The 17,740-nt window shown below is 41.0% G+C and overlaps 1 protein-coding gene across 1 annotated transcript in view; it reads left to right on the top strand.

Annotated features, from left to right (window-relative positions):
* Window positions 1–17,740, top strand: part of ATP8A2 (ATPase phospholipid transporting 8A2) — a 979,867-nt gene that overhangs the window by 368,124 nt on the left and 594,003 nt on the right. Inside the window, exons 22-24 of the mRNA XM_082246766.1 lie at window positions 9,552–9,691; window positions 13,287–13,425; window positions 16,196–16,260. Of these exons, the coding sequence (XP_082102892.1) occupies window positions 9,552–9,691; window positions 13,287–13,425; window positions 16,196–16,260 (344 nt within the window). The remainder of the gene's footprint in view (window positions 1–9,551; window positions 9,692–13,286; window positions 13,426–16,195; window positions 16,261–17,740) is intronic.

The following is a 17,740-nucleotide window of genomic DNA, read 5'->3' as shown; positions in this document are numbered from 1 at the left end:
GTTGATAAATGGTGTTGAAGTTGAAGTATTTCTCACCACTCCCACCTTTAATATACTCAACTATAGTGTCAGCCAGGCTACAACTAAGAAAAACATTGGTTTGACAGTCTCACATTCACAGGCAGACTAGACAGACTACACATGTCAGCAAACCAAGGAAACCTGAGTGTGTGAACTTTTATCTCCCCATTCCAAAGAGTAGCTACACGTGTTTATTAGGACAGTGAGATGTGTCACAGACTCACGGAGAATCAGTGACACATCTCCCCATCATCAAACCCCGAATGATCTTGTATGTGATATGGCTGACTATGTTTAGCTGTGCATGTGTGGTTAATTCCTTCCTTCAGTTCTTCATGTTCGGAAAAGGAAGGATCAGAACTTGTAAGAAAGTAAATTTTCAATAAGATAGTTAGAAGCAGGGCTGGCCCTACCATGGGTCCCGCTAGGTCCTTTGGACCCAGGCAGAACTTTGAGAGGGGCGGCAAATGGACGCCCATGATTTTTCTTCCAGCAGTTTTTTGTGTCATCCGTTTGCAGCGCGTTAAGGGCGGCATTTCCCCATATCATACTTCCGCCTGTAGGGCGGAAGCCATCAGCGCACTCCATCTCACGCAGGGCAGGCTGGATTTTCTAGGCCGGTGGCCACAGCAGATGCAAGATTAACAGGAGGACTGAGGACAGACAGTGGGTGTTTGGTGGACCGGTCCGGTGGTGATTTTCTAAATTTTTTATTTATAGAAAATAATGGATGTTGAGACTTTTTGATGGGCATGATTTATTTTTTGAGGGGGTGGGGGCAGCATTTTTTTTCCTGGACCCAGACAGCACAATTTCTTGGGCCAGCCCTAGTTAGAAGCACTCATTTTTCCTCCCCAGGCAAGCTCTACCATGACATTAGGCCATGATTGGTTCAGCAAAGTAGAAGCAACTACAAAATGTATTGTGCTCCGCTTTTATGTTTCTAGAGCTCTCTGGTACTGTACAGCTCATGTAGCACTCTCTCTAAAAGTGGCAATGAAGTGTTAAAAAAAAAAACTGTCTCCCTGCAAGTAAATTTCATAATGTGCTAGTATGCACATTATGAGAGAGTTACCCATAAAGGTTTCCCTCCTTTGGTGGGCTGTCACTGCTGACGAGGCTTCCATCTTCAGATTTAATAGCACTCTCTCACATAACATCTAATGTTTATATTACCCTCTCTTATAATTTAGAGCTCTTGTACCACTCTTGAAGGCTTCAACCAGGGTGCCTTCTGAAATATTAAGGGGGGGTTTGTGGCAAAATGGCTAAAAATAGCCCAAGAATTATCAATAAGCAAATGAGTGGATCAAGCCTGCCTTTTTTGTTACAAAAAGCCACAGGTTTTTATTGTGCAGCATTACAACCTTGGGCAAGGTGTGAGCCAGCTGCGGACCTGAAGATGTCCTTGTTTGCCCCTTTCCTGCCCCTCTCTGTCAGTGCTGGGGTTATGTTGGCTGAATGAGGGAGAAAAATGCTAGAATACTAGTTGGTACCGGTGTGCAAAGGTGTATTGCTTTGTATTAATAAATAACCACTAACGTTGGGTGTTCTACGTGCTGCCTTATATAAGACTATTAGTTTAGTTTTTTTACATTTTCAAATTGGGTGCCTCAAGATTGTGTATAATTTTATTCAATGCCTTGACCGAAAAAAGGTTGAGAAACACTGCTTTAACCACTTAAGGACTAGAAGGTTTTACCCCCTTAATGACCAGGCCATTTTTTGCAGGTTGTCACTGCGTGACTTTACCTGGTAATTGCGCAGTCTTGCAATGCTGTACCCAAACAAAATGTATGTCCTTTTTTTCCCACAAAAAAAGCTTTCATTTGGTGGTATTTGTTCACCTCTGCAGTTTTTATTTTTTGTGAAATGAACAAAAAAGATCAAACATTTTGAGAAAAAAACGACATTTTCTACTTTTTCCTATACAAAATATCCAATAAACTCAATTTTGTCATACATTTAGGCCAAAATGTATTTAGCTACATGTCTTTGATGAAAAAAATCTCAATAAGCATATATTTATTGGTTCGCGCAAAATTTATAGCCTCTAAAAACTATGATGTATATTCTGGAATTTACGCAGCTTTTACTTCTGACTGCCCATCTCATTTCTTTAAGTGCTAAAATGGCAGGGCAGTACAAATCCCCCCTAAATTACCCCTTTTTGGAAAGTAGACACCCAAAGGAATTTCCTGAGAGGCATGTTGAGCCCATTGAATATTAAATTTTTTTGTCACAGGTGTTCGAATCACAGTTTCAAAGGCCATGAAATGCCAAGACAGTCCCCGCCCCAAATTAGCCCCTCCCTTGGCTATCTGCTGAGAGGCATGTTGAGTCCATGGAATATTTTATATTTTGCCACAAGTTTTGGGAAAGCGACATTTTCTTTTTTTTTTAATGATATATTGCTCAAACATGCCAGTTTCAAAGGTCATGAAATGCCAAGACAGCACAACCTGTGCCTACTACAGTGTCTATTTTCCAAAAAGGGGTCATTTGGGGGGTGTTTGAACTGCCCTGGCTTTTAATGCCCAATATTAGAAGCTTATGGCACACATCACCCACTCTTCTAACCACTTGAAACCAAGCCTTTTCTGACACTTTTTGTTTACATTAAAAAATATATATATATTTTTATCTAGAAAACTACTTTGAACCCCCAAACATTATATATATATATATATATATATATATATATATATATATATATATATATATATATATATATTTTTTTTTTTTTAAAGCAGAGGCCCTACAGAGTGGGGGGAGTGTTAAAAATAATATGGCGAAACATAGGGGAGATCCGCCCTCTGTGTCCACTCCTTCCTATGCTTCACCATATATGCTTTTTTTTTTAACTGCAGTGGTGAAATCACCTCCTACAGCGCTGCAGTCATTGATTTATATATATGCTGTAGTGTAGTCCTTTAGCTGATGAGCGCACCTGCAAAGAAAACAATGGTTAACAATAAAACACAGTAACAATAAAACATTACAATATAATAGTATACAGTGGAGTAAAACTGTAGAATGGTGGTATCTGCAAAGCAAACTATGGTGAAAAACAGTAACAATAAAACATTACAGTACAGCAGTATATTATAAAGTACAGTAAAACAGTAAGAGTAGAAAATGAACTAAAAAAAAAACTATTTTTGGGTTTTTTATTTTTATTTTTTTTTACTTTTTTTTTTTGTAACTGTAAAAAAACTTGAAACGTTCCAGGCTAGGGCTAGGGTCTTTTAAAAATGCGATAGCCATCTAACATCTTTTGAGACCCTGTGCGAAAATGTGCCCTATACTTATACTCCACTAGTATGTTGTAGCGGCGGAAACAGTGCCTGATGCAGAGACCAAATTTGCCAGGACAGGAGAGACAAAAAAAAATGGGTGTCACGCCTACATCCGTGTTTTCTACAGACACAGCATCTTCTTTGGAGTGCTCTTTGCGTAGAGGTACCAAGGAGGACATCTGGAAAATGCCTCTCATGCAGCCGGCTCACTGCATCTGGATTGTGAATTTGGGCCACAGCACCTTCTGAATACAGAAATCTGATGATTTCTTCCTGGAATTTGAGGAAGGATCCACTTCTTCCTGACGCTTTGTATAGCACATAAGGGTTCAGCAGAGCCAATTGGAATATATATACAGACACTTTCTTGTACCAGCGTCTGGCCTTACAGGCAATTAAGTATGGCGCCATCATCTGGTTGTTGAAGTCCACCCCTCCCATGTTAAGGTTGTATTTGTGAACACAGGGTTTTTCAACAACACCAGTCGCCGTTGTAATTTGGACTGTCTGCGTGAATGGAGGACAGAACAAAAACATTCCGTGTGTCCCTCCACTTCACTGTAAGCAATTTATTACACTTCAAGCAGGCTCTCTCCCTCCATCTAAGTGGGGAATCTACAAGCTGGGACTCATCAACGCAGACAGCTTGTTGGGGAGTATACAAGGCTGCAAACTTTTGGTTGAAGTGATTTATGAGGGGCCAAATTTTGTGGAGCCGGTCATATCCAGGGTCTTTTACGAATAAGGGTGACCCCAAGTCCCAAACAATCTTGCCGCTGCTCCCCATGTAGTCTGGGCAGTGGGGGGGCTCCACACTGCTATCTTTTCCCTTGTAAATCCGAAAACTTAATGTATAGCCTGTTGCCCTGTCACAGAGCTTATAAATCTTGACCCCATATCTGGCACGCTTGCTGGGGGAGAAACTGAAAGCAAGGCGGCGAGAAAATTTAATCAGGGACTCATCGACACAGGCAACTTTTTCGGGCGTATACAAGACTGCAAATTTTTGGTTGAAGTGATTTATGAGGGGCCGAATTTTGTGAACCCGGTCATATCAAGGGTCACCCCGAGGACGACAGAGTTCACTGTCATTGAAATGCATGAACCGCAAGATTTGCTTGTATCTAGTCCTGGCTACGAGAGCAGAGAACACGGGCATATGATGAATTGGGTCAGTGGACCAATATGACCGCAACTCACTCTTTTTAGTAATGCCCATGATGAGGGATAGGCCCAGAAACATTTTAAGTTCATAAACAGTGTTACATTTCCATGCAAATTCTCTGGCAAGGGTCAAATTTGGATTTGCGGCGATAAATTGATCGGCACAAAAATTGCTTTGGTCCACAATAGATCTGTACAGAGCTTCCATGAAAAACAGCTCATAAAAACCAAGGGGAGTAAAATCGGCTGTTTCCATCTGAATTCAGGTTTGACCTGTGAATGGGGGAAGTATGGGCGCTGCAGAAGTGGTGGGCTTCCAATCAGGATTTGCAAGCGCATCAGGAAGGACACTATGACGCACACAGGTTAAAATGGCAGTTAAATGTTAATTTCCCACATCTGTGGCTTTTTAAATTGCAGTTGATGTTTGTGTATAAATAGTCAATGAGTTTGTTAGCTCTCGTGTGGATGCTCTGAGCAGGCTAGATACTAAACCGTGAGGAGCAAAAAAGAACTGTCAAAAGACCATTACAAGGTAATGGAACGTTATAAAGATGGAAAAGGATATACAACGATATCCAAAGCCTTGAATATGCCAATTAGTACTGTTCAATCACTTATTAAGAAGTCAAAAATTCGGGGATCTCTTGATACCAAGCCAGGGGTCAGATAGACCAAGAGAGATTGCAGCCACAACTGCCAGAAGAATTGTTCAGAATACAAAGAAAAGAAAAAAAAAAAGAAATACGGGCTGCTCTGGAAAAAAGACAGTGTTTTTTTCAAGGAGCAAACTACGACGATACTTGAACAAAATTGAGCTGCATGGTCGAGTTGCCAGAAAGAAGCATTTACTGCACCATTGCCACAAAAAAGCCCGGTTACAATATGCCCAACAACACCTCGACGCGCTTCCCAGCTTCTGGCACATTGTAATCTGGTGTAACGAGACCAAAATAGAGCCTTTACGGTTACAACCAAAAGTGCTATGTTTGGAGAGAGGTCAACAGCGACAAGAATACCATCAGCACTGTAAAGCATGGTGGTGGCTCGCGGATGTTTGGGGGGTGAGTGAGCTCTAAAGGCTCGAGGAATCTTGTGAACATTGATGGCAAGATGAATGTAGCATTTTAGCAGAAAATACTGGCAGACAATTTGCACGCTCCTGGACTTTCCAGCACGGCAATGTCCCTAAGCACAAAGCCAAGCTGACCCTCCAGTGGTTACAGTAGGAAAAGGTGAAAATTCTGGAGCTTCCATCGTAGTCTCCTGACCTTAATATCATTGAGCCACTCTGGGGAGATTTCAAATGTGCAGTTCATGCAAGGCGACCAAAGACTTTGCATGACCTGGAGGCATTTTGCCAAGACGAATGGGCAGCTATACCACCTGCAAGACCTCATAGACAACTATTACAAAAGACTGCACGCTGTTATTGATGGAAGGGGCAATACACAGTATTAGGAACTAAAGGGATGCAGACTTTTGAACAGAGGTAATTTAATTTGTTTACTTTTTGCCATGTTTTGTTTTATGATTGTGCCATTCTCTTATGACCCACAGTTAAATATTAATCCCATACGCAATAAAAAAAAAAATGCGTTTGTCCTGCTCACTCATGTTCTCTTTAAACATGGTACATACAGTATATTACCAATTTATTTTATGTTTTATTTTATTTTATTTATTACAGGTACTTATGTAAGGCCAGCAATTTTTGCAGCACTTTTACATATATATATTATACATTCAGAGGAGTCCCTGCTCTCAAGGAGCTTAAAATCTATGGTCCCTAACTGACATTCAAACATAAACGTACTATGGCCAATTTGTCAGGAGCCAATTAACCTACCAGCATGTCTTTGGCATGTGGGAGGAAACTGGGGTACCCGGAGGAAACCCACACAGTCACAGGGAGAACATGCAAACTCCAGGCAGGTAATGCCATGGTTGGGATTCGAACGGACGACACCAGTGCTGCACTAATCTCCATGGGTACACAAACATTTGAGCACAATTGTATGTAGTAATACATAGCTTGTACAGCTTTTGCAGCACATTCTAAGGTAGCTCTCATATCCCTCTTTTCAGTAATGGGTAGCTGGCATAGCCCTATCTTACATACAGCTCTCATTATATTTTTTAAGGTAATGTGCCAAAGAGTAGAGCACCTTTTATTGCTCTCTTAGTAATATGTCCAACATACTTTACTAATGCATTCTTCTTTCATTTATTCTTTAATATAATTTCTGTATTGCATACATTTAATAAATACCCTACCACATCATTTCGTTGTTAAAGAGGAACTGCAGTCTGCTCACATAATTTGTAATAAAAACATCTTTGTCATTCTAAAGCTTCTCTTCAACCACTTTGCATATTATTTTATACTAGACATTAAGCCCGTTAAATTAACGGGCGCTAGAACATATGTGGTCAGAGTCCCCTTTAATAATGTGGTCAGAGTCCCCTTTAATAATGTGGTCAGAGTCCCCTTTAATAGTGTGGTGAGAGTCCCCTTTAATAATGTGGTCAGAGTCCACTTTAATAGTGTGGTCAGAGTCCCCTTTAATAGTGTGGTCAGAGTCCCCTTTAATAGTGTGGTCAGAGTCCCCTTTAATAATGTGGTCACAGTCCCCTTTAATAGTGTGGCCAGAGTCCCCTTTAATAATGTGGTCAGTGTCCCCTTTAATAGTGTGGTCAGAGTCCCCTTTAATGATGTGGTCAGATTCCCCTTTAATAATGTGGTCAGAGTCCCCTTTTAATAATGTGGTCAGAGTCCCCTTTTATTAATGTGATCAGAGTCCCCTTTAATAATGTGGTCAGAGTCCCCTTTAATAGTGTGTTCAGATTCCCCTTTAATAGTGTGTTCAGAGTCCCCTTTAATAGTGTGTTCAGAGTCCCCTTTAATAGTGTAGTCAGAGTCCCCTTTAATAGTGTGGTCAGAGTCCCCTTTAATAGTGTGGTCAGAGTCCCCTTTTAATGGTGTGGTCAGAGTCCCCTTTTAATAGTGTGGTCAGAGTCCCCTTTTAATGGTGTGGTCAGAGTCCCCTTTAATAGTGTGGTCAGAATCCCCTTTTAATAGTGTGGTCAGAGTCCCCTTTAATAGTGTGTTCAGAGTCCCCTTTAATAGTGTAGTCAGAGTCCCCTTTAATAGTGTGGTCAGAGTCCCCTTTAATAGTGTGGTCAGAGTCCCCTTTTAATGGTGTGGTCAGAGTCCCCTTTTAATAGTGTGGTCAGAGTCCCCTTTTAATGGTGTGGTCAGAGTCCCCTTTAATAGTGTGGTCAGAATCCCCTTTTAATAGTGTGGTCAGAGTTCCCTTTTAATAGTGTGGTCAGAGTCCCCTTCTGAGCCGCATCTGAGTGGGTCGCCGGCAGTCACTGCTGCCAGCCCATAACAACTGCCTTTTCACATTACGGTGATGAATTCTGTCCTGAACAATAAAAGCCATTTAAATGTTGTATTCAATGTACTTTGTAATGCACATATATATTAAAGACTTTACATTTCATTCTGCACAATATATATATATTAGAAAATAATAAATACAACATGGCTCTTCAGCATGTGATCAGCTCTGCAGTTCTGTGGGTAATATGCATAAACCACTCCCACCTACCAATCAGATAGTAGAAGTTATCTGCTCAGCATGGTGTACACAGAGCCAGTTGTTATGGGCTGGCAGCAGTGACTGACGGCGACCCACTCAGATGTGGCTCGCGGCCCACCAGTGGGTCGCGATCCACAGTTTGGGAAGTCCTGCCCTAACAGACTGAAGTAGGGCGGGGCGAAGTCTCTGCGCTCCAACTCCCAACGGCTGTCCATGGGGCACATGCGCAGTAGCGCAATCCCACGGACACAGGGACTGGACGCAGAGACACTTGCATTTTATTATTATAGATATACTGTGTTTCTGCACTTGCCAAATTTGCTGCAGAAATCTCCCTCCACTATGTCTGGTGGGCAGCTGAAGCTGCTGACTGTTCAAGCCCTGGATTTACACAGACACACACATATACAGACACTCACATATATACAGACAGACACTCACACCACCGCGTGCCTGCACATTTCTCCTCTCTTGATGAATAATAGATCTCTGCAGTCTCCTCTTATCTCCGCCATCATCTAGCCCCCTTCAGCTCTGAAGCTCTCATTAGCTTTCCTATGACTCCTCCCTCCTCTTTTGCTGGCAAACTCTCACGAGAGTTAGAGAGAGAGATATGCATGATGTCATTAGCCTAGGCTTATGACCAGACAAGAAAAAGAAAGTGGGCTGTAAAAGGTATTTACTGGCAGAAAAAAAATGTTTTATTATCCAAAGTTAAAACAACAAGGGCAGAAGATTTAATAGATGGGAAGCTGAAAAATGACTGAAGAGCCACTTTAATTCTTATATCATTGGATGCAAAGGGACCAGAATTGTGGAAAGTGAGTAGGATAAAGTGTAGCATTTTTTCAAAGGAATCAATAAAATTCTTTCAGTCACCATTCGACAGTGGCAACATTTTTGAGGTTGACAAATGCACTACTGGCCATATTATAACTCTACTAAATGCTACTTAGGCGCAGAATTCCAGATGGCAGGGAATGCAACTAAATGTAATGAATGTGTGGGCAAATCTGTCTGGTTAACCTTCATTATAAATACCAAAATAGATCCTACATAGTCCAGGCAGAGAATAAGCAAGCTGGTCATTTGCATGTTTTAAAGTGAACCTGTTAGAATAGCAGCCTGCGTCTAACCTTTTTACATACTTCAAACTGCTTTTGCATTCCCTTTGGCTCATATGTAGCAAAAAAACAGTTTTGAACCAAACAAAAGCCTGTGTTCAGAGGCAGGTCAAATGCACCTGTAAAGGAACTGAGATGAAGCTATAAAGCATCTCAAGCTGATCTCAAATGCAAGCTAAAGTCACCTAAATGTGTGCTGCATTCTCCCATCAACACAAGCCCTAATAATCCTTATATCTTGCCTATTATAAGCTTACAATGTGCTGGATCTTTAATTAATTTTGTTGTCTGGTATAGATAAAATGTTACAATTTTTAAACTTTTTTTTATTAAAGGTTTGAGGACATTGTGCATCGCATACACTGACCTGGAAGAGGCTGAATACAAGGAATGGCTGAAAATCCAGAATGAGGCCAGTGTCATTTTGAAGGACAGGGCTCAGAAACTTGAGGAATGTTATGAACTTATTGAAAAGGTGAGCAGTGCATAAGTGATCGGCCTTTGACTCTCCAGCTGTGTCTGTACTACAACTCCCAGGATCCTCAGCCAACAGGTGGGAAAGGTTACATTCCCATGCAGTTGTGTATATAAGAAGCTTATGATATTTTACATTATTTGCAAAGCCAATTTTTATTTAAAAAAATGTCAAAATATTGTCCATTTTGGTGCCATTGTTTTTCTGTTTAAGAAAATATTTGCACTTCCACCCCTAACAATCCTCAATCCCTTAGATATTTTCTTACAGCGATTATTGTATGGTTAGGACACAGGGGAAAACATACCGTGGCTATTATAGCAAACCATGACATCACCATGAACCTGATATTGTAGCTTTGGTGACACCCTAACCTTTTATTACTCCCTTGTAATTATGCCAGAAGAAAAACAGAATATCGACACTATCTACCATTCCCTTGAGCTTTGGGTTAAGCTGTGTGGACTGAGAGAGTTTCCTGAAAATATGAAACCAATTAATAACTTGTATGATGATCCCACATAATAGTTATGGATATCTGACATTCAGAACGGCTTAGCTGAGGTGAAACAAATGGATTATTAGAGAGAAGCAGAAGGTGTAGTGAGTGACTAATAAAGAAACTGTAGCTAAATTAGTGAGCCTGATGTGCTAATTTGGACCCATCTACCTAGTGGATAATATAAGCCAGAACAACAGTATTGTTGCCAACAGGCTTCAGTGGTCTTTCTTATACACTGATCTGCCATAACATTAAGATCACAGACAGGTAGATGAATACTATTCATTATCTCATTGCAACGGCATCTGAAATTTGGTGGGATATATTGAGCAGCAAGTAAACATACTGTTCATGAAGTTGATGTGTTAAAAGCAGAACATATGGGCACCATAGTTTGTTGTGTATGGGGCTGCATAGCACCAGACCGGTCAGGGGGCCCATGGTGACCCATGTCCACAACCAAAAGCACTTACAACGGGCACGTGAGCATCAGAACTGAACTCAGACCTGAACTGAACTGAACCATGGAACCCCCAGGGTTCCTCCAGAGGTTGCTAGGGGTTCCTTGAGCAATAAGCAATTTCTGCCTCTCAGATAAGTTCCCACTGATGCCATTGATCCTTTTAATTATCTGTAAGTCCACAAGCGTAAAGAACACTCTTCAGACTGACCATCACACTAATGTATCATGAGTTGTAGATAAAGTCATTTTTAGCAGGGGTTCCCTGAGACTGTAAAGATATTTCAAGGGTTCCTCTGTGTTGAAAAGGTTGAGAGAGGCTGTAATACACAGTGGGCTGTTAGTTTTATGGTATACTCAGTTAGAGGATTGTTGTTTTAGTAGTATATTTGATTTAGTGTCAAAATATTACCCAGTGGTTTACAAAGTACAAATAACTAATTAAATTAGTGATTGCCACAGAAGAGCTTTCAATGTAATGTACCCAGGGCCAAAACATGGGAAGGGCAGGAGTGGTAGTGCCCCCTGGGAGCAGTGTTGTCAAGTGGGGGTGGGGCGCCAAATGACATCTGAACCCATCCAGACCTCAGCGCGCAATGCACAGGATTTCACAGCTTACACGGTCACCGCTGTCATTTGTAAACAGAGAAGCTGGCAGAGGAACCAGCAGCAGGCAGATCCCACGATGTCACTGCACACTATGGGTCCATGTGAAACCTGATTAGCAAACCTAGACCTGCACAGTGGTGCTGAGAAAAGCATGGTAGCAGTTGGGATCCCACTCCCAAAAGACAATTAGGACCACACATCAGCAGAGTAAGTGTGGGCGCGCATTTTGGAAAGTTTGCCCTGGGCACTGGATGACCTTGTACCGACTACAAGTCAAATACACACACTAGAACCACAATGGTCATAGCACCATACAATCAGCTAAAAATACACATGGGTATCTAGTATGTCATTTATCTTGGAGCTCCCTTGATTAGCAGCATAGTTATGGTTGTTTTGGTACTTCTGTGTTTATTGACATGTACCGTAATTCGCTGGAGTTGCCCCTTTAGAATAATGTTGCTCTCAGCCTCCTCTAAATCTCCAAATTCCTTTGTTTTATTGCTGTGATACTACTTTCTGTTAGATGGTGGTTACCTTCATTCTCCATGGTCCCACTGTATATAGGAATGTAGCCACCCCCTCCTCGGTCGCAAGATGGAGTAGGGACTAGGGGATTCGTAGTGTGCATAGAGCAAGGCACATGACTGCAAGTAACGTTAACTGCGCATTCCAAAACAAATGGAAGCGAAGGTACAAGGAGAGGTTTAAGAGCTCACTAAGGACATTACAAGGGAGCAGAAAAACACAGTAACAAACAATTTCATGAAAAATAGATTACTTGGCCATGAAGAAGTGAATGTACATGGATTATTTTTTGGAAAATAAGGGTAGCATTTAGTGTCACTTTAACTGCTTATTAGTAGGGACTCCTTGAATGAGATATAGATGTTAACAGCATTTCCAGACTGTTACTGTTTTTGGATCCTGTGTATGTGTGTTAGCATAAGTACAGGATATAAGTATAACCATGACCTCTATAGATTAGGGCTAGACCGATATGTTTTTTTCAGGGCTTTTTTTCATACCGATACTGATATATTGGTCACAACGTATCGGTATCGGCCGATATGGGCCGATATTTTGTACATCCTATGTCAGGGTCCGAGACTAGTCTTCTCCTCCTCCAGCCATTAGGTGGTGATGCTGATGTAAGGGTAAAATGATGTCACACAGCATAATTCCGTTTACAAATGTTATTGAATATGCCACTCACATATGTACAAAATATATAAGCAATTCCACATTAGCAGATCTGCTGGCAGATCAGTATCTCTCCCCCACTTGCTGTACGTGATACCTGGGTGATACCACTCCATCCGGCACTCACTCGATACCGCTCTGTCTCTCACCCACTTCGTCTCTCACCCGCTCCGTCTCCCACCCAACTATACCGCTCCGTCTCTCACCCACTTGCCGTAAGTGACACCTGGGTGATACTGTTCCATCCGGCATACGATCTCAGAGGTCACGAGGTCATGCCATGACCAAGTGACCTCCGAGATTGTAAGCCGGACGGAGCAGTATCACCCAGGTGTCACTTACGGCAAGTGGGTGAGAGACAGAGCAGTATGGGGTGGGTGGGAGATGGAGCGGGTGAGGGATGGAGCGGTATTGAGTGGATGCCGAACAGAGCGGTATCACCCGGGTATCACTTACGGCAAGTGGGTGAGAGATACCGATCTGCCAGCAGATCTACTAATGTGGAATTGCTTATATCTTTTGTACACATGTGAGTGGCATATTCTATAACATTTGTAAACGGAATTATGCTATGTGACATCATTTTACCCTTACATGAGCAATATTTGGAATATCGGTAATATCGGCCAGTTCCAGGGCCAATACAGATATATCGGCAAAAGCTTTGCCGATAATTTGTCATTCCCTACTGTAGGTGTCTAATTTACCCCAACCTTGTAATATGTAGCACGTACAAACAATCGTAGCCAATTTAGCTCTTATATGTTTGGAAATCATTTCAAACTTTAAAAAGCTTAGTAAAATATGTGTGTTTCTTACAGAACTTGATGCTTCTTGGTGCCACAGCAATAGAGGATCAACTACAAGGAGGAGTCCCAGAAACTATAGCCACTTTGATGAAAGCTGAAATTAAAATATGGGTTTTAACAGGAGACAAACAGGAAACTGCTGTCAATATAGGTAATGTTAGGTTTAATTGTGATTTCTTGTTTAATAAAAAAAGTTTACCTGCTTAAGAGTGCAGCTGCAACACTTTCTGCTTCATAAGCTTTGCTTAACCTTACCCTATGGGCCCTTTCACACTGATACATGTTTCCTGCGTTGCAAGAAAAACAAAAGAAAAATGTTTCCCTTTAAAACCTATGGGACCATTAACACCATTGCGTTACAGGTGCGGTGCATTTTGAAAAGTCTTGCATGCTGCATCTTCGGTGCAAAACCGCACCAAAAACGCAGCTTTCCTTTGAAATGAATGGAAATCACTGTAAAATCGCTGTAAGAATGCAACGCAATTTGTGTTTTTGGTGCGTTTATTACCACAATTTTGCCCTTAGCCTGAAAGGAGCCTATCACAGTGATTGGCTAATAGTACTAGTAAGGATTCAGGAGAGGGTGGAGCCAAGGCTTTCTTGCACATCAGCACACCCCTAGATTTAGGAGATCCAGGGTATTAGGCTACGTTCACATGTGGGCGTAGCGGATCGTGGGCAGAATCACCGCAGTTCTGCCCGCCATCCGGAAATAATGTGCGTTGCCCGTGATTTGCAATGGCACCCCAAACGCTGAGCGATGTTGCTGCGATTTCCGCCTGCCGAATCGCGGTAACATCACGCAAACAAAATCGTGGGACACAAGATGCCCAAAAAAGGTACAAGAGCTTCTTTGGGGCGTCATGCGTCCCCGCGATTTTGTTACCGCGATTCGGCAGGCGGAAATTGCGGCAACATCGCACAGCGTTTGGGCTGCCATTGCAAATCACGGGCAAATGCACAGGCGCCGGCAATTTGCAATGATTTTCGGATTGTGGGCAGAATTGTGGTGATTCTGCCCCGATCCGCTACGCCCACATGTGAACGTGGCCTGAGGGAGACCAAAAGGAACCAGAAAGTCCTTTTATGAAGCTATTACTATTATCACAAATCCAAAAAACTAAATTAAAAACACAATCCACCCTCAAAATAATAATTTTTGAATTGTATCCTGCAAAGCATTACAACCATGATCAGTCCATCGCAGATGGATTGTACAGGCTTCTGCAGACTATTGCCCTGGGCACACGTCTGAACAGAGGTATAGACCTTTAATTATGGGGATAGAGGAAGTAAATAGTGTAGATGACATGACTACATTTGTTTTGAGATGCATAAGTTCTTCTGCTGCAGTGACAGATGGGGCTTGCAGTATTTCCATTCACATATTCTGTAAATGTACCTGTAAATGTGAATGACGCAGCCGTGCAGGTAGAGCCATGCACTGCATTGCCAAATAAAAGCGAAACTGAAGTCTGTGGGGAGAAAACCCCTATAATTCAGGTAAGTGAGGGGCAGGGGAATGTTACAATGTTTCATGTTACACCATAAATCTGAGTGCAACATGAAACATGGCATTAAAGAAGGAGTACACTACTAAGTGTGGTCCTTATTTAACCACTTAATGACTTACTGCACCATGTCCCGCTAAACAAAGTAACCAAACGGCGCGCGCCCATTCGCCACAGAGGAAGCTGATCAGTAGGTCTGTCGGCCGCTGGGCACCCGTGATCGCTCCTCATGGAGACAGAACGGTGGTCTGCAGTTGTAAACACGGCAGACCGCTGTTCTGTCAGTTAGGAACACAGGTCTCTGTGTTCATGCAGAAACCCGACCCCCCCACAGTTAGAAAGTATCCCCTAGGGACACTTTTAACCCTTTGATTGCCCCTGGTGTTAACCTCTTCCCTGCCAGTGTCATTATTACAGTAACAGTGCATATTTTTTTAGCCCTGATTACTGAAGTAATGTCACTGGTTCCCCCATAAGTGTCAATGTCAGTTAGGTGTCCGATCTGTCCGTCACAATGTCGCAGTCCCGCTAAAAATCGACGATCGCCACCATTACTAGTAAAATAAATAAATAAAGTTGACATAAATCTTTCCCCTAATTTGTAGACTTGATAACTTTTGCACAAACCAATCAATATACACTTACTGGGATTAGTGGAAGGATACAAATTGGCTTAAAATAATGAAAACATTTGATTTTTACATTTTTTTTTATTGGGAATGTTTTATAAAAATATTGTTTTGTTTCAGAATTGTCACTCTTTTTTTGTTTATAGTGCAAAAGCTCTATTTGTGGGAAAAAAAAGGACATCAATTTTATTTGAGTACAGCGTTGCACGACCGTGCAGTTGTCAGTCAAAGTAACACAGTGCCGTATAGCAAAAAATGGCCTGGTTATTAAGGGGGGAAAACCTTCCAGTCCAGAAGTGGTTAAGGATAGTGCATATGTAAGCCTAAAATTTAGATTCCATTATTCTAGCTTGCAGAATAAATTTGGCTTTTTAATGCAGAATAATGACACCTTGCAGTAGGATGGGGGGAGTGAAAAAGCAGTATAAACAGTATGACTGTATCTGGCTATAAAGAAGCACATTTGGCCTCTGGGGCATGAAGTAATAATCTGCATGGCTTCGTCCACTGGCCTTATATATCATGCTATAGGGATGAAACTCTTTTGGAATTGTTATGTGATGGAATTGATATAATATAACTCCATTCTGATTTTGACAAAGCTGTACTTCAAAGGGCATACAAAACAGGTATGAAAACTGCCAAGCTGCTTACCCCATGTACCTCCACTTGTAAGTGGTGCAGACTAGCATGTTGCTTAGGTACATTTGTCATCATCTGCTGACTGTCATTCTGCTTTGTTAAATTGTCTTGCTAATGATGAATATATTGTGTTTGGCAGGATACTCGTGTCGGCTGGTGTCACAGACAATGTCACTCATCGTTGTTAATGAGGACTCACTGGATGTAAGTTTGTGTTTCCATATTTTCACTATTTAATTGTGTAACAATGAAGTATAGCAGTGCCTTCTTAAAGCAGTCATCACTTCCTTCCCAAATCCCAGAAGAGCCTCATTTAAAGTGTAATTATCAATAAATATTACTGATCACTTGAATCATCATGTCATCATTCCTAATTAACCAGTTGTGGACTTTGGGCATGCTACACATGCCCAAAAAAAATTGAATTGAAGTACACATGGTATGCGCAGTACTGTCCCAGGCACAACTCCCTTGTAAGACCTGTCCTGCTTAATCGCAGATCCTCCTTTGCATTTGCTGGCAACTCCTGGCTGTCAAATGTTTGTCTGGAGTTGCTGCATGCATGTTATTCCAGCAGCTGCTGGGAATAACTGACCTTCTTACACTGTGTTTATAAACAATGTTCAGACACAAGATAGAAAGATACAAAGTAGCATTGTTACATTTGTGTTTACTTTGCATCATTTATCTGCAAATCAAAGGGATTAGCTTTAATTTCCACATGATGTTAGTTAAAGTATCCTCACTAGTAAAAAACAAACAAACTTACATTTTTTTAAATGTGTTCATATCTAATCCCTTATTTACCCTTTGTTTTCCCTATCAGACCCTATTAACTCGTTCTTCCCCTTCTCCCCTAAGCTGTTATTTCTCTGCTGATTGCTTTTTAATTTCTGTTTTTCTCACCATTAATATTTAAACTCTTTTTTGTTACTGTTGCAGAAAAAAGGTGCAAAAAAAGTCTATTTTATTTGCAAACAATTTTGCAATCTTTTGTACCAGAATCATAATTTTAGTTTCATTTTAAACAGGACAAATGATACAATACAATGTATGCTTTTACACTTACACCAATGTTTTTTTTAAATTAATAGTGATCAAAGTAGAAAAAAGTAAATGTTTTAGTTTTTTTATGATTGTCTATGGATTGCATACAAATTAAATCATTTTGCGAGACAAAATCACCAAATGAAAGCTATGTTTGTTCTAAATATCTTTTGTAAGTAAATTGCTTTTGTATTATCTTAACCACTTAAGGACCAGGCCTATTTCTGACACTTGTTGTTTACAAGTTAAAATTCAGTACTTTTTGCTAGAAAATTACTTAGAACCCCCAAACATTATATATTTTTTTTAGCAGAAACCCTAGAGAATAAAATGGAGATTGTTGCAATACTTTATGTCACACCATATTTGCACAGCGGTCTTACAAACATAATTTTTTTGAAAACAATACACTTTTTTGAATAAAAAAAATAAGAAAACAGTAACAGAAAATAGTAAAGTTATCCCAATTTTTTTAAATGCGAAAGATAATGGTACTCCAAGTAATTAGATACCCAACATAATATGCTTCAAAATTGCGCATGCATGTGGAATGGCGACACACATTGGTACGTAAAAATCTCCATAGGCGATGCTTTAAACATTTCTACAGGCTACCAGTTTAGAGTTAGAGATAAAA

This window comes from Pelophylax lessonae, assembly GCF_965119305.1.
Source record: "Pelophylax lessonae genome assembly, chromosome: 2".
In the NCBI taxonomy this organism is placed as follows: domain Eukaryota; kingdom Metazoa; phylum Chordata; class Amphibia; order Anura; family Ranidae; genus Pelophylax; species Pelophylax lessonae.
The sequence above is the reverse complement of the archived record's forward strand: the minus strand, read 5'-3'. Positions and strand labels throughout refer to the sequence as shown.